Raw genomic sequence first — 27,378 nt, forward strand, 5'->3', positions numbered from 1 at the left:
CACAATACTCCAGTTGAGACCTCACCAGTACCAAATAGATGGGACAGTTACCTTCTATCTCATATGTACGACACTCCAGCGAATATACCCCAGAATATGTGTCTCTTTTGAAACTGCATCACATTGTTGATTCAGATTCAATTTGTGATCCATTACAATCCCCAGGTCCTTTTCAGCAGTACTACTACCTAGCCGGTTTTTCTCCATTGTGTAGTTGTGCATTTCATTTTTCCTTCTTAAGTGTAGTACTTTGCACTTGTCTTCATTGAAATTCATCTTTTTGATTTCAGACCAATTCTCTAATTTTGTCAAAGTTGTTTTGAATTGAATATGATGCTGGATATTAAGTATAAGTCCTTGTTTTAAACTTAATGACCCTTATCATTGGTTCCAACTGTATTCTTCCATGCTGGGGAATTCCCAGCTGGAGATTACTTTTTGGCTAATTGAAGATGTGGTGTCATCAGCAAATTTTATAAGCATACTCTCCACTCCATTATCCAGGTTATTAATGAAAATATTGAATAGTACTGGATCCAGGACAGACTCCTGCGGGACCCCACAGGATATGACCTCCTAGTTTGACTACTCTTTGAATATGTTTTTTCAACCAGTTGTGCTCCCAGCTGAAATAATTTAATCTAGGGAAAAAATTCCCTAGTTTGCTTATGAGAGAGTCTTTTGTGTCAGAGGCTTTACTAAAACCAAAATATACCACACCTATTGCTTCCCCCCATCCATTAGGCCAGTAACCCTGTCAAAAAGGGGAATTAGGTTGTGGTTTGGGGTGGGTTTTTTTTTTTTTTTGATAAATCCATGTTGGCTATTACTTTGTCTAGGTGCTTAAAAATAGATTTTAATAATTTGTTCCAGTATCTTTCCAGATATCAAAATTAGATTGAGTGGTATATAATTTCCTGGGTCCTCTTGGCTCCCCTTTGTGAAGGTAGTAGTATGTTTACCCTTTTCCAGTCCTCTGGGACCTTACCCATCCTCCAGGAGTTGTTGGAGGTAATAGCTAATAGTTCTGCGGATTGGTTCAGTTTAAGTACTTTAGGATTAATTTAATCAGTTACCATCAATTTGAATACATCTAATTTATCTAAGTATTCTTAAGCCAGAATAGGAAAACAGGTTAGTGTTCCTTGATTTTATATTAATTGTGTTAATCATATGGTCACAGTTAACCTTTTTAGTGAAGAATGAAGCAAAATAGGCATGAAACACCTCACCCTTTTTGATGTCATACATTATTAGCTCTCCTTTCCTGCTAAATAGTGGACCTCCCTGCATGTTTTTCTTGTTCCTAATGTATTTATTAGACTCCCTTCTTACTGCCTTTATTATCCCTTGCTAGGTATAACTCATTTTGTGCTTTAGACTGTCTGATCTTGTAACTTCATGTTTGTGCTGTTCTTTTGTACTCCTCCTTAGCAATTTGTCCATGTTTCCAATTTTTGTAGGATTCCTTTTTGATTTTCAAGTCGTTACAGGGCTTGTGATGCAGCCATATTGGCCTCTTACTATTATTCTTACTTCTTAGTGTTGTTAACATCTATTGTTTAGAATTCTAGCATTTAAACTATACATTCATTTTGTGGTCCTGCTTTCATTCATTTTTAGATTTGTCTATAAAAGCATTTGCTCACCTGTTCCTTCCAGTCAGTGCTCCAGAACAGAAGTACAGGATAACTAGGAACTGACTGGAATGCAATCTGATATATTAAGCATGAACTTCTAAGTTGTTTCTCAGGTCTCCAAGCCATTTTCTCTTTTATATGTTGAATTCTGATGTTACTAGAAGACATTTATTGGTTATTGCATTGCTGCCTCTCCAGAGGGGGATATTTATGCTGTGTAATGAGAAATGATAACACAGTTAATCCTTTATTTTAAATAAGAGCCTGTGACTCCATCAGTTATAACAGTACCAACAAGTGTTGTTTTTGTTTACTCATAGTGGGCGTATCCAGAAAACAAAATTGCAGGTACTTATCACGAGTATTTGGCGTTTATTAAAAAATATGTGCCTGCTCTTTGGCAGCCACAAAATGCATCCTTAGACCTTGGGTGAAATTTTCAACAGTGCCTAAAGTCCTTTTTCAAAAGGGGCTTAGGCCCTGGGGAGTTTGTCTCATTGCAAGTCAATGGCATTTAGGCTTCTAAGTCACCTCAGTGCTTTGGGGAACTCATCCCTTTGTCTACAGTGGGGATTTGTCACACTTCTGTTAATCAATGGCCAGCCAACAATGTAGCTTCACCAGAGCAAACCCCAAGTGTAGTCAAGAAAACTGCAGTTTGCATTGGTGGAGGTTAGCCCAGTGTTCAAATAGGATGCATGTAAAAAAGTACAATACACCTCTACCCCGATATAACGCGACCCAATATAACATGAATTCGGATATAACACGGTAAAGCAGTGCTCCGGGGGAGCGGGGCTGCGCACTCTGGTGGATCAAAGCAAGTTCGATATAACGCGGTTTCACCTATACCGCGGTAAGATTTTTTGGCTCCCGAGGACAGCGTTATATCGAGGTAGAGGTGTATTCGGTAACCAAACGGATTTAGAAAAATAGAGTGCTGGCATTGCTTTGCTGTTCTGCTCGTCCAACATAGGGTATGGTGCTGAAGTGCTAAGTACCTGTAATTTCCATTGATTTCAGCAAATAACCTTTTTCTCTAGGTTCTGGGGCAAGCAGGCACTCCCCCCCCTCTCTCCCCCCCAACCAAATCTCCATGTGTCCTGTAGCCTGGGGAGGGAGGAAGCAGCAGGGTGTCTGGCTGCCAGTTGAGCTCCTCTTCTTCCTCTTCCTCCTCCCCTTCAGGGGCACCATTTAGGGATGATGGGGGGCACCTGCCTCTCCTCCCCCCCCCCGAGTTTCGTACTGGAAGTCTGCTCCTGGAGCATGCCCTAGCCCCACACAGAGCTCTTACCTGTGGTCAGTTTCCCACACTGCACTAGCTCACCCACCCCTCCACTGCCATCTGCTTCCACCAATCAGCAGCAACGATGATACGAAGTGACAATCCTCGTATCCAGTAGTAGTATTCTACTACCCAGGACAGCCGCCCCAGCTGGAGTAACAAATGCGTATGACAGCCTGGCCCCACGCACAGGGCACCGGACAGCAAGTAAAGCTTTTGGAGGGCTACAGCTGGCCATGCTGTCTGTGTTCCCAGGCCTCTGGGGGTGGGGCAGGAAGGGAAGGGGTCAGTCAGGGTGGGAGGGAGAAACACAGGGTCCCCAATGGTGGTGGGGGGAGTATAGGGAAGGGAGAGATGAGGGAATAGGGCTGTTCCCTGAGGGAGGAGGCAGTGAGTGTGGGAGAAGCAGCTAAGGGGGAACAGTCCCTGGGGCAAGGATCCTGAGGGAGGGGGAACTCAAGAAGGGTGGGGGGCTAAGAGCAGCTAAGTGGGTCTTGGGGTCTATTTGCACTCAGAGAAGCAGGGAGCGCCCTCACTTCTCCCTGGGAAGAGACTGGGGACAGATCCTTCTGCTCTAGAGCCATCATGTCCACTAGTGGTTGCAGCTTCAAGGACACGTGTGTGTCCATGCTGTGCTGCAAATTCTAGCAGTGTATGTTTAACGTGCCCCTCCAAAAGCAGTCAAATTTAATTTCCTGCACACACCCCTTCCTAGGTTGTTATATTATTCCAACCCCAAAACTACACATTTTTACTGCCTGAACAGAAGGCTAAACTCCAAACCGTGGATCTTGCCACAATTTTTGTATTTCATTGGGAACTGTGAAGGTTCAACACCTTTCATGATCAGGCTTGTAGATATCAAGTTGTTGTTTTTTCCTTCCTCAATTCCTTTTTTTAATGCTGCTCATGATTTATGATATGCCCCAAATTAGGTACTCCATATTAAGACATACAAGAACTGGAAATTGAAACCAAAGATGTTGGGGTAGGGAAGGAAAATGTTTTCTCATGTATAGTTTTTTAATCATAATAATTTGTAACTCTGACATGCAAAAGGAAATTACAGTAGCAGAATGTTTCAGGTTAAACAAACATTTAGTTGGAGAGCGAAATTGCATCCATTTATAAATACAAAAGTATTACTACTTCCATTGTAAACATAGTAGGCACAATAGCCAACCATTATGAAGATAATACTTCTAAGAAGTATTTTCATAGAATCATAGAATATCAGGGTTGGAAGGGACCTCAGGAGGTCATCTAGTCCAACCCCCTGCTCAAAGCAGGACCAATCCCCAGACAGATTTTTACCCCAGTTCTTCCCTAAATGGCCTCCTCAAGGATTGAACTCACAACGCTGGGTTTAGCAGGCCAATGCTGAAACCACTGAGATATCCCTCCCCCCTTTTCAAAAGGGGCTTAGGCCCTTGTGCCCATGAAGTGTTTGACTTTAAATCCAGCTTTATTCTACAGACTTCAATTTAAAATTGCTGGTTTTGGTTCTCTGATCTAGTGATTTATGTAAGCAATGTGTTTAAAATAAAAATAAAAAAATCTTTGCCTTGTGTTAAATTCTACCCCATGGGTTTCCTTTTTGCCACAAAGCAAACAAGAATGTCTTAAAAATAAATTCTTCTGCCCATTATTTTAAATCAAAGCACAAGTCCCAGGTCATACTATTAATGCTATGAAAAGTCAATGATTCAGTGATAAGGTGGTATTTATTAATATCAGTAAGGTATAACTACATGTCTTTATAATATCACATTATCAATTAGAAGTTCTGAGTGCAAGTTGATTATTTAAACATAGGCATAGATAAAATACTATATACACAATGTAATTTATGAACAAATAAAAGATAATCCTAAATATATAAAGCATTTGTATATTTTCCAAACATTATGAAATATGTATAACTGATTAATATAATAAAGTATTTTGTCTGTATTTTCCTTTCTGATAACTTATTTGAAGATACAACCATTTATAAAGTGAGTTCAACAGATGAACTAAAATTCAAATTCCTCTCTCCCTCTTCAATTTTTAAGGCTTTTCCTGTGTAAAACCCAGAATTCTCTCTAAATGATAGCCCGCAACAGAGAACATGGTAAAATATTTCTCACTCACTCTCTCTCACTCACTTACTTCCCAGTCGTAATTCAGTTTTAAACTTTGTCACAGGAATGTCTTAATACACAATATGACTTGACTTCATGCTTTTAATCTTGCATGCAAAGTTTTCTTTAAAGCCTGCAGCTATTCCACACTTGCATTTTAAAGGTTTCAGATGACCTTTAAAATCTAAGAATGATCAGTTTTATCTTAGCTGTACTTTGCTGTACATGAACAGAATATATAGGTAATTTATGTAGCTTTGTAATAATCAGGATCCTTTGTATTCAAGGGCCACAGAGTGTGCTTCATAATTACCTCCTTGCTACATAAGCATCCAGTCTAATCAAAATTTGTATTTTTAAAAAAGAAAGTGATAATGTTATATTCTTGATCCTAGTCTGTGCTCCAGCCACTTTGTGCCATTCCACACCATTACAAAAATGCTGTTAACCTGGCAGATTGGGCCTTGGAGTTTCTCTCATACACAGAAAGATGCTTGGGTGGTGTAGAACTACCCACAGTTTTCCTTTTTCCCAGCTGCTGGCCTGGGAGGCATGGCAGGGACTCCCCTATGACCTGCTGATGTCCAACTGCTGTAACAGCCTCTTGTGACCGTTGGAAGCTGGAACAGATAAGTTCAGCCTTCATGTTGCTGTAACCTGTGTAAAGGATCTAGTAGAGCATGTCCAGGGTTTGGGTGTCTTACCATTGACTTCACAGGGACCAGAATTTGTCCCCAAATTGAGTTTTCTTCTTTAACTTTGAAATATTCATATTCCTTTTTATAAATTTTACTCCTCTTTTGCATTGTATGTTTTATATAGAATATGTTGTATTGTTTGTATATATGTTTTTACATATGTATATGTGGAAGGGAAATTGACTACTTTTGAGTGTCAGTGCACATGAATTATTTTCATGTGTGTCTGCGCATCTACCATGGCACTTTGTATCCCATGTTTTGAGTTGATTAGCAGGTGTGCTCCATCTATGTCTATATACATGTCAGCTCTGCAAATTCTAAAAATCTTATGTGTATTCTAAGGGACATGAGGGGGAAAAGTAATCAATACTAAGTTTCAGGTGAGGGCAGAGGGGAAAGAAATAACAAATGTTACATGGAGTAGGAGAGCAGAACTTACTTTCTCAATGTATTTGCCTGACCTCACAATAATGCTTATTTTTTCTGAACACAAACATGGCTATTCAGTTGAAAAGCATGCTCCAGTTTATTCCCTGCTCTTCTTCACAGTAAAGTTGTCTTCAGATATTTTTATTGAATGTGAAAATTATCTAGAAGTACATCATTGTACAACAAATTGCTTATTAACCAGAATTTAACTTCACTACATAGCGGGGCATGGTGTTACAAAATGTTCAGAGGTTCAGATATGAAACTGAACCCTTAGGAGAGAATTTATTGTAGCCAAAAATCTATCATATTTATTTTACATGGAATTATACTATACTTCAGTGTAGTGTGCTTGGTCAAATTCATTTTTGAGTTATGTTGCCTAAGATAATCATGCTGATATAGTGCTTGAAAACTGGAGTGGTACTTCAAAAAAAAAGTGGAATGGTGCTTTAAAAAACCTGATCTGGTTATGTTGTTATAAAGTTATAGTTAGGTTGTGACACTTTATCTGAAATCTTTTCAGGATAAATGCTTCCTCACTGAGCTCTGCATTGTGTGTTTCTCTCCTTGGGTACCTAGCTCTGTCATCCAAAAACTACAATTTATATGTTAGTTACCAGAAGCACTGCAGGTATGCAGAAAATCAGGTGATTAATAGAAAATAAGTTAATTGCAAATATGACAGACTTGTAAGGGTGGGTAGAAAGGTTAATTTAAGTTTAATTACTCTGTGTTTTTATAGTTCAGAGAAAACATAATAGATAAGGTGTATGCTCAGGTTTTGGATGGCTTACAAGTTTGAAGTAAGGAGCCTTGCGATTCTCAGTGACCAATTCAAATCCATCTTGAGACGACAGTTAAGTGGCCTATATGAAATGAGTACGTGGGGTCAGTTGAATTTCTAGCCATCACTGAGTTCTTCATCAAAAACATCCTTAAAAATTGGTGCCATTTTTAATAACCTAAGAGGAGAGGCCAGTGATGGTGGCTCTTCGAGTGAGAGTCCCTATTGTATTCCACAAGGGTTTTGCATATGTGCACCATGCTTCTGGAGCCAGAGGATTTAAAAGTAGAGTCTATTGGTCCACGCATGTGGCCCATGGTTTTGTCCGAGGTGATAAAGGACAGGGCAGACCGACTGTCTCCAGTTCCTTCTCACCGCTGCATGGTCCGGGTCGGAACAATCAGGGTCTGGTTGCATGTGGTGCACCTTAACAAACAAAGTTGTATATAGTTAGTTTTTACAGAATTTCACTGTTTTTATTGTTTTAAATAGCTTTTAGTAGTTTTAAAGTAGAATAGATAGTTTAGGGGCTTATTTTTTCTTCGTAACCCTTCCTCCCCTGTACCCATTCATGGATACTAGACTATGCCAAAGACCCCAGGCTTTAAAATGTGTGCCTCCTACCACGTATCTTTAGTAAGGACGAACATCATCGCTGTCTCTACTGCTTGTGAGAGGGCCACATCACATCCAGATGCAGTATCTGCCAGTCCTTCCCCAGCCGTACCTGAGGAGGTCAGGCTCTCCACCTCCAGAAGCACCTCATGGAAGTCACCATGAGGTCTCATTTGGATCCAGGCTGGGGAAAACCTCCCCCATACACTGGCCTGAGACATCCAGGAGTGCCCCTCCAGCTACAGAGTCACAGTCTGACACCGGTGGTATCACCACTATGGACCCCACACACCGGGGGCCTAGTCAGGAGGTGAGGAACCGTGACCATAAGCATGGCAGTAAGGCTTCCTGCAAGCCCAAGAAAGGGGATGCTCCTTCCAGAAGAGGAGGAACACGTGCCAAGCCTCATCAACTTGAGTAGAGGCCTCACAAGAAGGCAGATCCACCGGTACTGGGTACAGACCACCGACACTGCCAACATCAGCACTTCATAAAACAAGAGACCATTCTGTTTCGGGGAAGCCCTTCACTCCGGTGCTGGTACTGGGTACAGAGTGGGTGCCCTTAACTCCTGGTAGACTGGGGAGAGCGTCAGAACCCCAGGACATGTTTATTCTGGGAGACCCAACATCTCCACGCTTTTCTCTCTACCTCTAGGGAGATTATACCTCCCCATCAAGGTGTGCTGCATTCAGCACAGAATGTAATTGCGGACTCGCTCAGCAGACAATGTATGATCAATCATGAGTGGGAACTCCACAACACTGTATTATAGGACATCTTCAACAAATGGGGAACTCTGATCAGAGACCTCTTTGCATCCCCAGTGAACAGAAAATGCAATGCATATTGTTCCAGTGGGAGGCTGGGACATCACTCTCAGGGCGACGCCCTCATTCTTCCCTGGCCGGACCAATTCAATTATGTCTTCCCTAGTCTCCTGCTCCTACCACGGGTACTCCACAAGATCAGATGAAACTGAGTGACAATCAGCCTAATCACCCCCCTGGTGGCCCAGACAGTGCTGGTTTCCCAACCTCCTTCGTATGTCAGCCTGTCCTCCCATCCCCGTCCCTACCTTCCCAGATCTACTGATGCAGCACAACGGCAAGATCAGACATCCCAAACCACAGGCGCTTCACCTCAGAATGTGGTATTTGGATGGGCATCTTCTCTAGAAAGGGCATGTTCATCAGAAGTGCAAAACATCCTCTTTAGCAGCAAGAAAGAATCCACTAGGCTTTGTTACTGGGCCAAGTGGAAACATTTTGCCTGCTGGCTCCAATAAAAAGGGACTTTCCCCAGAAATGGTGGGGATTCCCCTCCTCCTGGACTATCTTCTGTTTTTGAAAGCATCCCGTCTTATCTTCAACTCTCTCAAGGTCCACCTAGCGGCAATTAGCACCTTCCACTCCCCGGTGAAGGACACTCTTTACACACCTGTTGACTTCTAGATTTTGGAAAAGTCTCATCAGAACCTTCCAACCCATAAAACTCAGAGCTACCCAGTTTGACCTCAACCTTGTTCTATCCACACTAACTAAACCACCCTTCAAACCACTATCATCGTGCTCTATGTCCCTTCATGCCATGAAAGTCCCCTTCCTTGTTATCACTTCACCAAGAAGGGTCAGTGAACTTGGGGCCATGATGGCAGACCCTCCTTTTGCAACGTTCCATACAGATAGTCTCCCTGCACCTGTATCCCAAATTTCTGCCAAAGGTCATCTCCCATTTTCATGTTAATCAATCCATTCACTTATCTGTTTTCTTCCTGAAGCCACATGCCTCAGAAGAGGAATGACAACTCCACTCCCTTGATATACATTACCTGCAGAGGAAAAGGCCAATCAGAAAATCCCCCAGACTGTTTGTTGCAACAGCTGAAAGAGTGAAAGATCAGGGAGTCTCAACAAAGAGAATCTCCAAGTGGATTTCAGGGTACATTGCACTCTGCTACCAAGTATCTGGCATGCTGCCACCCACTGGGGTTCAGGCTCATTCCACAAGAGCCCAGGTTTCAATCCTGGTCTCCCTCCACAACCTACCACTCTGGGATATACATAGAGCGGCACGAGTACACACCTTTGCTACACATTATGCCTTGGTGCAGAACTTGGCAGCGGAGGCCTCCATTAACCCTTCCATCTTCATCCTCTTACCCTCCTCCGACTTAAGTATTGCTTGTTAATCACCCTCAGTGGAATACAATAGAGACCATCACTCAAAGAAAAAGAGGAGGTTACTTACTTGTAACTGGAGGGTCTTTGAGATGTGTGGTCCCTATCTGTATTCTACTTCCCACCCTCCTTCCCCTCTGCTGTGGATCTGTTGATTCGTGGTGGAGAAAGAACTGGAGATGCCGTTGGTCCGCCCCACCGTTTATCACCTGGGACGAAACCATGAGTCAAAGGAATACAGATAGGGACCACACATCTTGAAGAACCTGTGCGGCCCAGTCAGCACAGAACTGCGGCCCATGTGACATTCTCAGGGCCGGAGAGGTAGTATTGGATGCGGCCCACATAACACATTGGTAAATTTACAATGGTAAATAGGTTGAGAACCACTGGTCTAGCACCATTCGCAAGCAATAAATTCCCTGAGTTTATTTTTTTAAATAACAGAATCATTTTGTACTAAACAGCACCATAAAAACAACTATCACACTACTTTTTTAGTGGTATTCTCTGGGCACATTAAAATGAAATTTTTCTTTACTGTTATTTGTCTTTCCTATTTAGCAAATGTTGTTTCCCTCTGTTTCTAATAGAGCACATGTTAACATGGTTCTGTTTCAAGACCTAATTTTTTGTTTGCTACACAAAAAATAGAGAGTGGGTTGTATTTTTTAATAAATTGTTTCTTTGTTAATTATGGGTGTTAACTGACAGCAAAACCTATAGTAAAGGTTGTCTGTTTCCTTTCTATGCTGTCTCTCTGCCTCAGACTGAATTGTTTTGGGTAAAGTTTCAGCAAAATGGTTCCAGTGTTTTTGAAGATGAGGCTGGGAAAAATACAGTGTATTTCCAATGTTTAAAAAAAAAAAAAATCTTACACCCATTTCATTGAGAAGGTCTAGCACCACCTTGCTTTAGAGTAGGGACTTAAAATTTGGTAGAGTAACTGGTGTATTCTATTTGGCCCATGAAAATCCACCCACATTTGGCCAAGTTATATTGCTTTGAAAATTGCAGTTTCAACTTGCTCAGTAGAGGCCTGCTAGAGGCTGGCAGATAAATTTGCAAAAGATGCCATCTTCACAGAGCATGCTCAATCCAAGGGCTGCAGGAGCTGAGCTAGACTTTGTGTAATTGCTGTTTCTGGCTGCTGTTGTGCTACTGGGCATAAGAACTGGTATCAGGGAGACGCTCTCCTATGATCTCAGTGCTCCCCCTGTGGGCACCTAGATAGCATAGAAGAGAAGGAAGAGCAGCCTCCCTGAAACGTAAGGGTGTAGAGCTGGGTAGAGCAGGTTGGGTATGGATAGATGTTGAAAGGGACAGAGTCAGATTGTGGGGGAGCAGGGACAGAAAAGGACAGGCTGGTGGAACATGAGTACTGGTTAGAAAGGGTTAGGTTGGTGGAGGACAAGGACTGAAGAGTTTACACTAATAAAGCAAACTCCATTCCAAAATCTGGAGTTGACCTCAAGATTTCAGTGTCTCATCATTACTCTATGGTCTAGCAAATAGTAGCTATGAAATCCCCTAGCAAAGTCTGTGTCTCACCCCTTGTTAGTGGCTTGTCTGCATAATATTACTATACCAAATACTCTGGAAAAGTAGATTTTAGGCATCTCCAGTTCGGCAACCAAAATTAGTGGACACTTTGGACAATTTTGGCCTTGATCTCTCAATGCTTCAGCTCCTCATCTGTACAATGGGGATAACAATACCACCTAATCTCACGGGGATGTTGGGAAGATAGTCATTGTCTCTTAGTGCTTCAAAAACATAAATGATGAAAGCACCCAAGTGAAAGCCCATGAGAAAATGAATAATTCTTTATTCAGTGGCATGGTTTGGATAGTGTGTGGTGACTAAGCCATGGTTTAGCACATTGAGTGATGTGGATAAAATGAAATAGCTAATAGCTTCTCGACCAGTGAGCACCATCCATCCCGTGCACTGAATGAGGCAGGGACCCTGTGGAAAAAATAGTATGATATAGTTTTAACTGCTTAATCACATAACGTAGAGATACAAGGGGGTCAAATTAAGGTGGTAAAAGCAATTTTAATATTGGCATTTTTGAACTTCTTAGTGTTTGACTTGGTGGTCTTAATTTTCTTTTAACTTAGTTTGATTTTTGTATGAGGTAAGCTATTAAGATTAAATTATTAAAACAGAGTAGAACACTTTTAAAGCAAGTCAGATTTTAGCCATTTGGAAATAAGAGACCAGTTCCTGTTCCCACTCAAATCAATGAGAGTTAACTTAAAAAGGAAGCAAATTGAACCCAGGGTTATTTCACAAGGATGTTGTGAAGGTTAATTTATTAATACACATAAAACACTTTGCAGTTGTAGGATGAAAAATGCTATATAAATGTTAATTGTTGTTGCTGTTGTCCTTTTTCTGAATATTCCCCTCTTATAATATATGATCTGTATCTGATTTTTATGGAGGAAATATTTAGAATATGCTGGTTGATCAGTTCCCAACACTTTTTTTTAAAAAAGGTGCTGCAAATTCATTGGACATTATTATTTTAGAGTAGAGAAGATAGTTAATTGGGCACACATACAAAATTACCACACAGCATACTTATAAATTCACTGTATGCTTTGTGGTCTATTAGTTCAAATTATTTTACCATCTACATTGCCTGTTTGATAGTGTGTTTCTGAATTTTAATTAATTTCTGCCATTTAAAAAATATTAATTTTCTTACTGTTCCACTCATTTGCCTCACATCAGTAAGGCCAGACCAAGGAGTAATTTCCACTGAAGAATTACATTGCTGTTTCTATTTAATAGCTGGGGTGGAATTCATTTATATGAAAAGTTAGTCAAAGAATGAGGTTCTAGGTCACAGATTTTAGCATCAAAGACTTGTGCTGCACTGCTCCCTGTGTACGTTCATTGTATTAAATAACAGATCATTAATATAAATACAAATGTGTTTTAATTATTTTTTACAGCCTTGTTGAAGAAAGTAATCTTGTTCCAGTACTTTTCCAAGTTATTTTGGTAAGAACACATTTTATATTTAATTTTAAACAGCTTTAAGCAAATTTGTGTAGCATTCAATGATTAAAATTAAAAAATGGTTAAAAAATTCTGTTCATAAATATTTCACTTATATACATGCCTTTTTATTTTTATATATATATATATAGATATAGATATTGTATGTGTCTCCTCAGATTGTTCAGCTTCATGATTATTGTATGTGTCTCCTCAGGTTGTTCAGCTTCATGATATCTATCAGCATAGAAAACTCTAGCATATACTTAACGTACAGACTTATATGTGTAATGTCATCAGCTATTTACCATAACAAAGATTTCCTTTCATGAGCCAAAGGAATTCCCTTCTTCAGATCTTAGTCAGCTTTGAGTTTTAATGACTACTGTATTGCGTACTTGCTATCCATCAACAAAGAAATAATCTCCATTTCTACTAGACAGCATCAGTTTGGTTTCATTGTATCGTTTCAGAAAACTGCCTTCACATACTCTGCTTATGCTGATAATGCTATTCCTGACAACTCCAGATACCTGCCTTTAGCTCCTCTTCTTTTGGTACTAAAAGTCCAGGAGCATATTTTGGGTAATCACAGGCTAAATTGAGAAAATTGATTTCCATCCCCCAAATATAGTTCTTCTTGTATCAAACACTGGTAGATAGCTCATGTTACTGGAGTATAGAAGGACTATTTCTAAAACAATCCACAGACATGCACTTGCAGCTGGGTACTGTTACTGCTTGAGGTACTGTAAGAAGGATCTGTAGGAAATCAAACACAGTAAAAAAAAAAATGAGTACAATATAAAAAGAGGTTAAAAGGCTTGTGTATTTGATATGATAAGTATGTTTACATCTTATATGTTGCAGAAATTGTTCAAAGGTCCATTTTTCTCTTGTCTGAAATTTTATGTAAATGACAATTCATCTGCTGTAGTTCTTCCAATGGTGCAATTGGAAACTACACAGGGGCTAAGAGGAACACAGGAACTGTGACTATTGGTGAGATCACAATAGTGGTCAGGCAAGTCCAATATTCTGTTTTAACAGTGGTCACTACCAGACTCTTCAGAGGAAGCGGCAATTATCCCAATAATGGAAGAATTTCACTTGTTAATCCCATGCTCAGAGGCTAATCTATTTAAAGATTAGTATTCTTCACTTAATTGTCATCAGCTTCACTGATGCAATGGCGGTGGCTTCCAGCAGCACCTCCTTAAACTTCTGCACGCCCATCTGAAAGGGGAATGTTGCGTTGATTTCCTTGCTTCTAATACAATTCAATCCCCTCTTCAGTACTAATAGAACATCTCTGCTAGATCAGGCTTGTAATAATGCTCCTAAGAGCAAATGGTTGGCCTTTTAAGATGGCTCAGATTGTACCAAATGAAAGGCTTCAAAACATTTCCAAAGAAAACATAGGCAGACTCCACATTTTCCTTCCCTCCCCACACACACATTGTGCAGTCATAAATGTAAGGTTCCTCACAGGCTAAAGAGAGCGAATTTGGAGCTGCTTGTTAAAATATTGATACCATATCAGTATATCACTGATCATTTCCAGCTCTCTCTCATTCCCTTTTTATTTGTGTTTTATTCACAAACTCATACTAGGGAAATGTTATGTTGTGTTAGTGTGCTCTTGATGAATACAAAATATGTGTGATTTATGGAGGTCAAGCCCATTGTGTACTTTTTATTGTAACTTCCTTGAAATTTAATCTTACTCAGGGTAGAAGTTATTCATTAATGTGGTTTTGAATCAACTTTGATTTTTCCCTGCTTAGGTTTAAGTATTTTCATCTTCTCTTTTTCATTGCAGTGATTTATTTCACTGCCTATTATTATAAATCACTTTAATACCAAATAACCCAGATAAACCCTTTTTTATTTAAAAAAAAAAACAACAACCCAAAAACTGTTCATTGATGACAGATTTTTCCAGTAGCATTCCGAATATTGCTGTCATGACATTTTATATACATTCATGTATACATAAACCTTTGAGAAGCAATTCCTGTGGCAGATATACACAATAAAATCAAAGATTACACAACATGGTTAGTACTGACTTGGTTTAAGTCCTACTTATAAATAGTAACTGAAGAAAGACATGGTAAAATACATGAATCAGATGTTTCATAGGAAGGCACACAACAGACTAATACTTGAAGTTTAACTCTCAGAACTCTGGCATTTTGCTGATTGCCAACCAAATAAATTGTTAGAAGGACATACTGTATATAAAAGATCCATAGCTACAATCTCAGTAGAGTTAATTGTAGAAATCTGTCTCAGATTTAGGAGAAAAGATTTAATGATTCTTTTGTTTCAAAAGATAACCTTTATCTGAAACAGTAACCTGTGATGTCTGAGGTCCATTGTGTAGAAATGGGAGAAATTGAAGTCAGTCAGTAATTTAGTTTTCATTTCACAAGTTGATCTAATATGGTCTCAAAATACTCTCTAGAGAATAAAGAGAACCTTAACTAGCTGAAAATTGTCTGTATGACTGTTGGTCCGTGAAAATGTCATAGGTATCTTATACTGCTCGGGTGTGGGAATTAATCACAATTTTAAGGGGAAATTTTTCCTTTTTCAGCATGCTGTGTTTTCCTAAGAGAGGTTTTGTAGTTGCCTGTGTTTCCATTGGGACGCTCCTCAAAGGTACCCATGATTGTGAGGCACCTCACCACTACCTACCCTTAGTGTGAATCCGTCTTGTCTGTGCCTGCTGTAGATCAGCTCCCTGAAAACAGCCTCTGGCAGCACAAGCACTATCTTCCAGGCCTCCGGAGGCCTTTCTGTGTCTGTACAGATGTGATAGACACATGCTAACACCCAAATTCTCTGGGTATTCCCTGTGGTGTCCAGCCCCTTATTCCCTGACCACTCACAGAATTACCAGGACTGCTGTTCCCAAAGGAACTGTACACGCCAGCTTGTAAGACTTAACTCAGGATCATCGTTATGCTTAACATCACAGCACTTAAACTTATTCTTGTTTTCACAGAAAAATATTTATTGTCAAAGAATAGAGACTCACTATTTCTTGAATAAGGATATTGGAAGTGAACAGTTAATATAAAACAAAATCATAAAATGTTTTCTAGGCACTTTCAACCAGGTCTGGTTGAGGCCCTTTTTTCCGGAAGCAAATTCTCTGTCCTTTTACATCTCCAGTGAAAGTTGCCAGGATGTCATCTTAGCCTCCCATAGTGGAGCAAAACTTTGATGTATACCCCCAGATAGAGATCTCTCTCCTCTGCCCTCATCCTCCTTGCTGGTGACCAGTACAGACTTCAAAAACATATTGTGTGTGTGACAGAGAGAGAGAGAGAGACATTTCACAATAATATAGATGACCAGTGTGACACTGGCTTTCATTTGAGACTTCACATAACATTCTTTGGTGAACTAGAATTTACATGTCAGACCCAAGAGATCCCTGTAATCCCCCTGCACTCTCTTGCCAGTTGGTATTGAGTTACTTGGGTTATACCCATATATGGCAATCCTCCTTCCCCCTCTTCCAGTGGACCAGGCTCAGAAATTCCCTAGACTTTTAAAGTGGAGCATTTACTTCCCTATCAGACCAAATCTAGTCAACCAGGGAAGATTTTGAGACTCACATGCAATTGTAGTAAACTTGATCTTTATGTAGCTGGGAGGACAGACAGAGGGAGCAGTTTATGATAGCAATTGTTCTCTCTGACCTCTTTTTGATGTGAAAGGAAGAAACTAATGCTTGTAATAAACAGCTATCCCTAGCTGACCTTGGAAAATTACCTGTGAGTTATGGAAGAGCAAGAAAGATTCTAAGACTTTTAAACTGTTTCGTTTGTTGTGTGCATGTGAATACATACAGACTGGTCAGTCTGGGTGGGAAAGGAGTTGAGGTTGGATAATTGATTCCTAGTTGTTTGGCAACAGATAAGAGCATAACAATAATAATTTACATATTGCCTTTCATCTAAAGATCTTAAAATTCTGTATAAACATTCACTAGGTCTCACCATTCCCTGAAAGCTAGATATTATTTTACCCATTTTACAGATGGGTAAATTGACATCTAGAGTTGTTAACTGACTTGTATAGTGTGACATGGAGAGCCAGTGACATAATTGGAAATAGAACCCCAGTCTCCTTGTTCCAAGCCTAAATCATGTTACTCTAAGAAACTGTAACTCTGATGTGAAGAACAAAAGAGGAGAGAGAGCTTGTTTGCACCCTGAGCAGTGTCCCAGTTTTCAGCATAAAACCTTTTTTCCTCTTGTGTGGTTTCAGAGTATGACTTTTCTGCTAAATCAATAAACTTCCAGAGTCAGAAATCTGCACTTTGCTTTGCAGAGTTTGCAATACATTGTACTATAAAAATTAGACTTAACCAATCACAGTGTTTGGTATTGTACTACTCCATTTACTTCTGCTTGTATCTCCCTGTGTCTGGGACTAATGGGTTTGTCCACACGGATGAATGGACTGCTCAGCTGCTAGAATTTTGGCTCAGATAATTTTTCCTATAGTATTTCCAAGATTGCCCCTTCTCAGGAATAGCTTGCCCCAAACTTTCCACTCCTTCTCTATGTCCATCCATCAGGACATGGAATTTTCTGCTCTGTAGGAATGGTTTATTCCCAAAATAGGATGGCAGGGGGAAAAGTGCCTGGATTGTGGCACCAGTCTTCCCCATGTCTGAAGTGATGTTGTCATGCCTCTTCTGTAACCGGCTGCCTCTTCGACGGCCTTGGTACATACTGTCTTCTCAGCCTCCAGAGAATCAGTGGGGGGCCAGCATGGACCTGTCTTCACACTAAGATGGGGACAGGAATGCTTTGTTGCAGCCCTTACCAGAGTGCTTTTGTAAGGCCTACCAGGGTGGCAACAGCTCCTCTGTGGTTGGAGCCTCTCCTTTCTTTACCTTCACCATTTGGGTGCAGTAAGCAAAGAAAGAGTCCTTGGGCACTGGACAACTTTTATGAGGGTGAGGATAGTTAATTCTGTATGTTCACTCAGCCCTTGGCCTCTGTGCTGAAACTGCCACAAAAGCTGGCAATTTGCACTAAATTGGCAATAGCTGTGAGCATAACTGTGTTGTCATGAGTATATATCCACTCAAACTGGGCAGACTACCAATTCCTTTCACACAGGCTAAGCAGCTGTCATACTGAAACTTTCATTCCCTACTAGCCCTGGGTTAGATTTTTACTGGAGGCCTAGACCGAGCAAGCTCCCATTACTGATCACCTGAGCAATACAGTCCTCCATACATTTTATACCTAAAGTTTTGATGACTGGAAAAAATTCAGGCACCATGCCACTTCACTGAACTTGAGTATTGTCAAAAATAATCAGAGAAAATATATAGACTGGATGTATTTTCAGAAGGCTGCTGTGTTTGATTATTGGTTTTGATTAAACTTAATAGAAAACAAAATCTGTGGGTTATACATTTTCTGATTTTTTTTCTTTGATAAGTATTAAAACTAGAAGAATGTATGCATACATTCCAGAATTGCAAATGCCTTCTCTGAATACTTTAGGGAAACTGACAAAAAACAGAAATAAGGTTTTTTGGTTTTTTTTTAATAAAACGAAAATATTACAACAATAAGTAGCTTTAGTAAGAAAACCAGGGTCTGAAGAATTGAGTGTCCAAGGAGAAAGACAAGGTTGGAGATGCACTTGCTGGAAGAAGAGCCTAGGGTTCTTCCAGAGGAGTTGGAGTACAGGTACTTTTCCAAAAGAAGTACTGAGAATGGAATAAATATGAGATTTTCTGCACTATCACTTATGAAGTGTTAGCCAGAACAAATTATAAACATGGTTCTAGATGTGTATGCCACTCAGGTGTGCATGTGCCAGAACCAGAGGCTTTTGCCTAGCAGTACCCATAAATGGGCGGCGCTTGCACCTCGTGGCTGTGGCTCCTCCCCTCATTATATGAGGCAGCCCTGCCTAGTCCCCTCCCCCCCACACACACACATTTCCTTCTCACCACCTGTGGCTGGAGTTGGAGCTCTGTGTGGTTGTAGTCTCACAACCTCACATTTAGGGCAAGTTTACACTAGAAAATTAAGTCAACCTAAGTTATGTTGACTGACGTACAGCCATTGCAGTAATTGAAGCGGTTTTACACAGCCACACTATGCTCCTTGTGTTGGCTGTGCGCATCCTCACCCGGAGCATTTGTACCGATTTAATTGCCAGCATGGGGCATTGTAGGATGGTTTCTGAAAGGCAGCAACAATTGATGTAAGCAACACAGTGTCTACACTGAAACTGCATTGACCTACCTGTATCAACTTAAGCGCTATGACCAGGCCTTAGACTTAGCCTAGTTTATTATATATAGCTAGTTAGTTACACTACAGAGTTAGGTCGATGTAAGTTGCCTTACATCAACCTAACTCTGTAAACGTCTACGCTAAAATGCAGCTCCCACCAATGTAACTCATCCACTTCACTGGCTTAATAACTCCACCTCCGTGAGAGGTGTAGCATTTAAGTCGATGTAGTTAGGTTGATGCAGTGTCAATGTAGACATTGCATTGCTTACATTGACTGCTGCCTTTCAGAAGCTGTCCCACAATGCTCCACACTGACAGTTAAATCGATTCAAGCACTTCTAATGAGGACGTGCAACATTGACACAAGGATCATAGTGTGGGCATGCAAAATCCGTTTAATTACTGCAGTGGCTGTAAGTTGATGTAACTTAGGTCAGCAGACTCTGGTGACGCAGGACCTTCGCCTCAAGCAGCACCTGCTTGAACAGTCCATGTGGCCTGACATAATACTGAGGCTCTCCTCGGGTCAAAGATCGCCCTCTGGCTCAGAGTACTGCTGCCTCTCATTCCAGGGCAGGTACCTCTCCAAAGAGACAGAGGAGCCATTCTCTGTTGTTGGCACTGAGGAAGAGCTCTCATAATACCAATCAGGACTGCTCCAGGTCAAGAGGCAACTCCTCTGCCTCCCCCATGAAAAGCGCAGACCAGCATAAGACCAGTTCCGGCACATGGAATGGCACTGGTACTTCTGACCCTTCCCTAGTACCAAGGGGAAGGGCAGAAACCCCGTACCGTTGACTCCAGTTCCGGTCTTCAGGCATCTGTTGAGTCTGGTACCAACGAAGGAGATGCCAGTACTGACTGTATCTAGTAACAACTGTATCTACTGCGTCAACATACCAGGCTGCAGTGGACCTGTTCTGCCTTTCTGTTCCCTCCTCACCACTGGTCCAGGACTTTCCAAGACTCGTGCCTTTGACAGCCCCTCGATTGGAGCGTGCCACTGAACCATCGGGCCCTTCAGCACTGTACCTAAATGTTCCCCTTCCTATGGTGGGCATGGAGCCAGTACCGGAATCAGTGTGGGGGACCTCAGCGCTGGGGCCCTCTTCAGCCCCTCTGCATTTGATTCCACAAGTGCTCCCATGGCTGCTCTCACCACCCTCGACATTGACACACTTGGGCGCTGCAGTACTGCTGTTTGCGCTGGGACTGATTGCTTCCTGTGGCACTGGCAAGCTTGGTACTGACAGTACCACCTTCATCAGGAGTGCCAATTTCCCCCCTCGTTCTGGGTAATGGATGAATCGGACCACCTATTGGCTCCCTTGGGCATTGCTCCACCCTTGTCATTGAGATCCCAGGGCTCTGATTCCAAGTCAGTCAAAATCGTCCTGCTCTGCATCACCTGATGAACTCTGGGGGCCGCCAATGGACCAGTATGGCTCCCAGAGTTGGCGTGTGCACTGTGACTGGGCCAGGGCCCGTCCCCTACTGGCCACCAATGCCCTACCTGTATCAATGGCCTCCTTGGACTCAGTAGGATGCTCCTTGCTCACAGAGATCCCAATTTTCATCCCATTTGAAGTTGAAGTCACCTGCCAGCAGGGCCGGCTCTGGCTTTTTTGCCGCCCCAGGAGAGTGGAGCCCCGGCGGCCAGAGCGGGGGGAGGGCGGCGAGGCGGGGCTCCGCTCTCCGCGGCGGCCAAAGGCTGCGCCGGGGGGAGGGCGGCGAGCCCCGCCGGGGCTCCGCTCTCCCTGGCGGCCAGAGGCAGCGCCGGGGGGAGGGCGGCGAGCCCCGCCGGGGCTCCGCTCTCCCTGGCGGCCAGAGGCAGCGCCGGGGGGAGGGCGGCGAGCCCGGCCGGGGCTCCGCTCTCCCCGGCGGCCAGAGGCAGCGCCGCGGGGAGGGCGGCGAGCCCAGTCGCGGACCCGCTCTCTGGCCGGAGCGCCGTGCCGCCCCCCTCCAGGTGCCGCCCCAAGCACCAGCTTGGTGGGCTGGTGCCTGGAGCCGGCCCTGCCTGCCAGATCGATGGTGGTGACTTCAAATCACCTGCAAGCCCAGGTCTCAGCAGTCCTTCTCCCTGCGGAGCTGCTGGAGTCCTCCCTTCTGGATACGTCTTCCCGAGAGCGAAAGCAGGTTTTCGCTTAGCTGAGACCCTCATCCTCATCACCAGACGATGCTGTGCTGCCTGGCTCATCCTCCCCTTCTATTCCGGAGGACTTCAAGGTGTACCAGGATCTTTTATGCCACATAGCCGCATCCCTGGGCATCAAGGCAGAGTTTTTTCAGGAGAACACACACAAACTGGTAAACATCCTACAGCCTGCTGTCTCTGGGAGAGTGGCCCTCCCGGTCAATGACGTGCTCCTCGAGCCGGTGAGAGCCCTGTGGAGTACACTGGCTTCGGTACCACCAGTAGCTAAGCACGTGGAAAAATGTTACTTTGTTCCCATGCAGGATTTGAAGGGTTCTATTCCCATCCAGCCCCGAATTCCCTGATCAAACAGCGGTAAATGACAGGTCCTGGCAGGGTAGGTTCAAGTCTACCCCCAGGACAAAGACTCCAAGTGGTTGGATCTTCTGGGCAGGAAGATCTACACCTCGCTGTCCCTACATATGAGGATTGCAAATCAACAAGCTTTGCTGTCCAAGTATAATTTCCTCAATTGGTCAGCAGTGTCTAAATTCGAGGACCAGTTACTTGAGGCCTCATGTGAGTTGTTTCGGGCATTCGTTGCGAAAGGCTGCTTGGTGGCCATAACATCCCTGCAGTCTGCCCTTTACATTGCAGACACATTGGCCAGGGTGATGGCCTCTGCAGTTACTATGAGGAGGGCTTCCGAGTTGCAACACTCTGGGGTTGCTTTGAACATCTAGCAAGCCATTGAGGACCTGCCCTTTGATGGCTGAGTCTTGTTCTCAGACAAGACTAATGACACTTTGCACTCCTTTAAGGATTCCAGGACTACCTTGAGGTCCTTGGGAGCATACATACCATCCACACAAAGACGCCACTATCGGATGCAACAGCAGCAACGATATCGCCCTCAGCATTCCTTTGTGCAACCTTTCCCCCTGAAACAACGTGACTACCCTAGAAAGAGGGATACATCCCACAAGAGGAAGCAGTCAGGGTCAGGCTTCAGACAGTCCACATGCCCTCTCTCAGCGCCTGCTAAGCACCTGACCCCTTAGTCCAGAGCACTGGTCCAGTAGTTACTCCGCCCTCTTCGTCCCCGTCTCTTTGGGGGCTGGCTGGCCCATATTTACAGTGCTTGGCAATCATTTACCTCTGACAACTGGGTCCTAGACACTTTCAGATTGGTCTATGCAATCCAGTTCCTCTCCATGCCTCTTTTCCACCCCCTTCCCTATCCCTCTTCAGGGACCCTCCTCACAAGACACTGCTCATCGAGCTGGTCAGCTCTCTGTTAACCTTGGGAGTGGTGGAAATAGTTCCACGGTGTATGGTCATGGTCACAGTGTACCTCAGAAAGAAGGGAACCCATATCTTCCTGTATCTGAACTGGCTGCTGATGGGCATGTCCAGAGAGGAAGTTCTTTCTCACATAGATGCTACGCTGCGCTTACTCAACTGGGTCTCATCCTAAACACTGGTTCCTGTTCAGAAAAGAGAGTTCATTAGGGCCCTAACACTGCTCTACAGCCAAAATGCTTCTGAAATAAATGTAGTCAAACTTTACTAATTCTGGGTCACTGAGAACGAAAATGATGCTTAAAATTGTTGATTGGCTCTAGTTTTCAAGATATGCTATTGGGTCAGTATATATGACCCTTGACTTGGGAATGGCGGAGGATAAGTGAGTTATAAAGGGAAGGGATCTCAATTTAAACCAGAAATGACTAAAATACATCTTTGACTGGATCTATGAATAAATCTATGACTGGGTTTGGACAGTACTTGCTTTTTAGGCAAAACAATGAATGATGCAATCTGAAGCTGGTATTGCATCATACATGATATGATATGAATTGCATCATGTTATTCCTGGAAGTCATGGATGATGCAATCATAACGAAGCTTACATCACTCTGCTGAACAGATTGCCCTATATCAGCTCTAGAAATCATACAGTGTCATGCTCTCTTATTTGTCAGTGTTTGGTTTTTGCAAAGGGACACATTTCTGTTTAGCCAAAGTGAGCAGAGATGCCTTGTACTTGTGTGAACAGTGCAGATAACTTCTGCTATGTTTGTGGTGAAGTGACTTTTGCATCACAAAAGCGCAGTATAACCACTATGGTTAAGAAAGCCTATCACCTTTATTTTGGCTGCAAAATTGGAGATCAGGACAAGAGGTGGGCCCCACACATATGCTGCAACACTTGTGCAACAAATCTTCGCCAGTGGTTGAACAGGAAAAGGAAATCTATGCCTTTTGCAGTGCCAATGATTTGGAGAGAGCCAACAGATCATACCAGCAATTGTTACTTCTGCATGGTGCCTCCAGTTGGGAAAGGTGTGTCAAAGAAGAAAAAGTGGACTGTGCATTATCCAAACATTCCATCAGCTATATGCCCAGTACCCCACGGAGAAGGACTGCCGGTTCCTGATGCACCAGAATCATTCTCACTTGTGTCGGAAGAGGATGAAACTTCTGGTCCTGACCATCAATGTCACAGGACCCACATTTTCTCCCATCCTCCTCCTCTGAACCACACCTCATAGCACAAGGTGAACTGAATGACCTGGTCAGGGATTTGGAACTACCCAAGAGTAAGGCAGAGCTGTTGGGCTCCAGACTACAGCAGTGGAATCTCCTGGCAGGTGGTGATAGGGTTTCCATGCTCCGTGACCGTCAAAAGGATCTTGTCCCATTCTTCTTCATGGAAGGTGATCTTGTAGCCTGCAACAACATCAATGGTGTGATGGCAGCCCTCAACATCGTTCGCGATCCAGATGAGTGGAGACTGTTCATTGATTCATCGAAGACGAGTCTTAAAGCTGTTTTACTGCATAATGGCAATGTTTTGCCATCAATTCCAGTTGGTCATGCAGTCCATATGAAGGAAACCTATGACAACATGAAACAACTTTTGAGGTGCATAAACTATGACCAACATCAGTGGCAGTTTTGTGGCGATTTGAAGGTTGTTGCTCTCTTGCTTGGTCTGCAGACTGGATATACAAAGTACTGCTGTTTTCTCTGCGAATGGGATAGTCGTGCAAGAGATTCCCACTACATCAAGAAAGATTGGCCACTCCGACAGTCATTGGAGCCTGGGAGGAAAAGTGTTCAGCATCCACCACTTGTTGAATCAAGGAAGATTTTGTTACCACCCTTACACATCAAGCTGGGTCTGATGAAGAACTTTGTCAAGGCCATTGACAAAACACAAGCAGCTTTCAAGTACCTCCGTGGAAAATTTCCAAGGTTAAGTGAAGCTAAGATAAAGGAAGGTGTCTTTGTTGGTCCTCAGATTCGTGAACTTCTTCGAGATGATGCATTTGACCATGCACTGCGTGGCAAGGAAAAGACGGCATGGAAAGCCTTCCAGTTAGTGGCAATAAATTTTCTCGGAAACAACAAGGCAGACAACTACAGGTTGTTGGTGGAAAACCTCCTCAAGGCATACAAAAACCTTGGTTGCAACATGTCACTAAAGATACATTTTTTGCACTCTCATCTAGATTTTTTTCCCACCGAACTGCGGAGCAGTGAGCGACGAGCACGGCGAGCGATTTCACCAGGACATTGCAACAATGGAGAAACGCTATCAGGGCAAATGGAGCCCATCAATGCTTGGGGACTATTGCTGGACAGTGACAAGAGATGCTCCATTTAATGAATACAAGAGACAAGCCAAGAAGTGCCGAGTAGACACTGAATAGGACTAAACTATGTACATAATAGACTCATAGACTATAGTGTTTTGCCTTTTGTTTCATAATAAATTTTATTTATATAACCCTTTTGCTGATTTTTAAAGTGTTACATAAACAGGACAGGTGAAATATTATCATGTAAAGCAACCATAAACACATGAAAAGACCTAGGTTTACAATTTATGATTAAAACTCTACTATCTACACAATATACATAGACATAAAATGTAAAAACTTAAATATCTTAGAAACAGTAGCCAATCAGTTGTTTTAATTGTCATATTTGAATTCAGCACATCAAAATACATAATAAATAGCACATTTTATCTCTGAAGCAGACGACTTCTCAAAAATTGTAGACCAGTGTAATAGACTGTGCGAGTTCGAGTGTTTTTACTATCTGACCATTTTCAGGTGATCACCTCAGTCTGCCGTTTCAGCCTTCCATGACAGTTCAGATGTGCCTGATACTCTTGGGCCACACGTCTGCTTGCACACAGTGGTCCTGCTCACAGGGTTGCATCTTCGACCTCTTCGAATGTGGTTCAGGATAGTTTACCGTTTGACTCTCCACCCCTTGGACAGATTGGTCCATCTACCTCCACTGGTCCTGGATTCCCTGCAGTGGTGGATGGTTCTGAAAACTGTATTCCAGGGCATTCAATTTGTCCAGCCCCTACCAATCAGGTCTGTTGTCAGCAATGCCTCCCTGATGGGCTGGGGAACACATCTGGGGTCGCTGAAAGTTCAAGGTCTGTGGTCAGCGCAGGAGGCCTCACTGAAGATCAATGAGCTGGAACTTTGGGCCATCAGCAATGCCTGTCACACCTTCCTGAATCATATTTGGGCTCAGTATTTTGCATACTTATGGACAATACCACCACGATATATTATGTGACAGGAAAAGGGGCGCGCACTCCAGGGTGCTGTGCCAAGAGGCAGTCAGGTTGTGGCAGTTCTGCATTGAGGAGCGTATCACTCCAAGAGCCAGTCAGTTGCCCAGCACACTGAATCATCTCATGGACATCAGCAGAAATTATTCCATGAGTCACGAGTGGTCCCTTAAGACAAGTGTCCTGCAGGTCATCTCTGCAGCTTGGAGCATTCAGACAATCAACCTGTTTGCTACAAGGGACAACAGAAAATGCCTTCTGTTCTGCTCTCTAGAGGGTCTCCGTCTGGGCTCCCTTCCATCTCAGCTGGCAGCTAGCTCTTCTGTACACTTTTTTTCCTCTGATCCCAATCATTCCACAGGTCATTCTCAAGCTGAAATCAGGTCAGGCCAAGTTCATCCTCATTGTCCCAGCCTGTCCAAGGCCGTGTTGGTTCTCTGACCTTCTTGTGCTGTGGATTCAGTTTCCCATAGCTCTTCCTCTCCATCCCGACTTCCTCATGAAGAATCACAATCGTCCCAATCGTCACAAGCAGTCTCTTCACAGATGATCTCTAAACATCCTGTATTAAGACTGCATATGAAATAACTTGGACTATGTCTCCTCAGTGGGTGCAAGCTCATTCTACGAGAGTTCAAGCTACATCAATAGCGTTCCTCAGTGACGTGTCAATATTGGACCTATGCCATGACCCACCCTCTGTCCCCGCTGCATTGGAATCTAGTCTTTCGGCATTCAGTGTGAAGGAACTTGAGGGGGGGTCGGGGAAGCACTGCCTCAGGTAGCCAGGGGTGGTGAGCTATGAGCACGAGGCATGAGCGCTCTCTCTCTTCTGGGTACTACTAGACAAAATTCTCCAGCTCCAGGTAGGTGGGTGCACACACATTTAAGTGGAAAACACATCCTCATCACATCTCGAAGAACCATGATTACAGTAAGCAACCGTTTCTTTTCCAAGTTAGAGTTGAGGAACATTCATTAGGCTTTTTTGGGGGGAAGCTCGCACTGCAGCAGCCCCTGCTATTCCTGTGTTTTGGAGGTTTAGATGATGACTGTAGTTTCAAGAGCTTCTAATCCAGTGTCTTTGATGAGTGCTAAATTCTCCCCAAAAAATTTTAAAAGAAAAATGGTTACGAAAGAAACCCTCTCGGTTGTATAAAAGAAAAAATATTGTACACAAAAGTATATTGATGATAATTATGATAATAGTATACCCAGAAAAATGCAGGATTTTGTTCCATTCATAAAATATATAGAAAACTACAATAAATAATTGGTTTGGTTTGTTTTTTTTAAAAACCCTCAAATTGTAAATGCACAAATGTATGTGATCACCAAGATTTAAAACTTCAATAGGGATGGGGATGTAAATGGTGATGTAAAGTTAATGAGTATGTAAGTTGGTATAACAAATTCTGAGGGGGGATAGACAGTCTTCTAATGGGAAAAGAAACCAAATAGAGGGAATAAGATAAAGCACATTTCCCCTGGCATTATCTTACCATCTTACACCCTCCTGTTGGTAGCATTTTCTGCTACATCCTTACCCTTCCATGTCCCTACTATCTTACCTTTA

The 27,378-nt window shown here is 42.7% G+C and overlaps 1 protein-coding gene across 1 annotated transcript in view; it reads left to right on the plus strand.

Annotated features, from left to right (window-relative positions):
• ULK4 (unc-51 like kinase 4) overlaps positions 1-27,378 on the plus strand; it is a 426,845-nt gene that overhangs the window by 185,352 nt on the left and 214,115 nt on the right. The window contains exon 30 of the mRNA XM_065398954.1: positions 12,727-12,775. Within this exon, the coding sequence (XP_065255026.1) occupies positions 12,727-12,775 (49 nt within the window). The remainder of the gene's footprint in view (positions 1-12,726; positions 12,776-27,378) is intronic.

This window comes from Emys orbicularis, chromosome 2, assembly GCF_028017835.1.
Source record: "Emys orbicularis isolate rEmyOrb1 chromosome 2, rEmyOrb1.hap1, whole genome shotgun sequence".
In the NCBI taxonomy this organism is placed as follows: Eukaryota; Metazoa; Chordata; order Testudines; family Emydidae; genus Emys; species Emys orbicularis.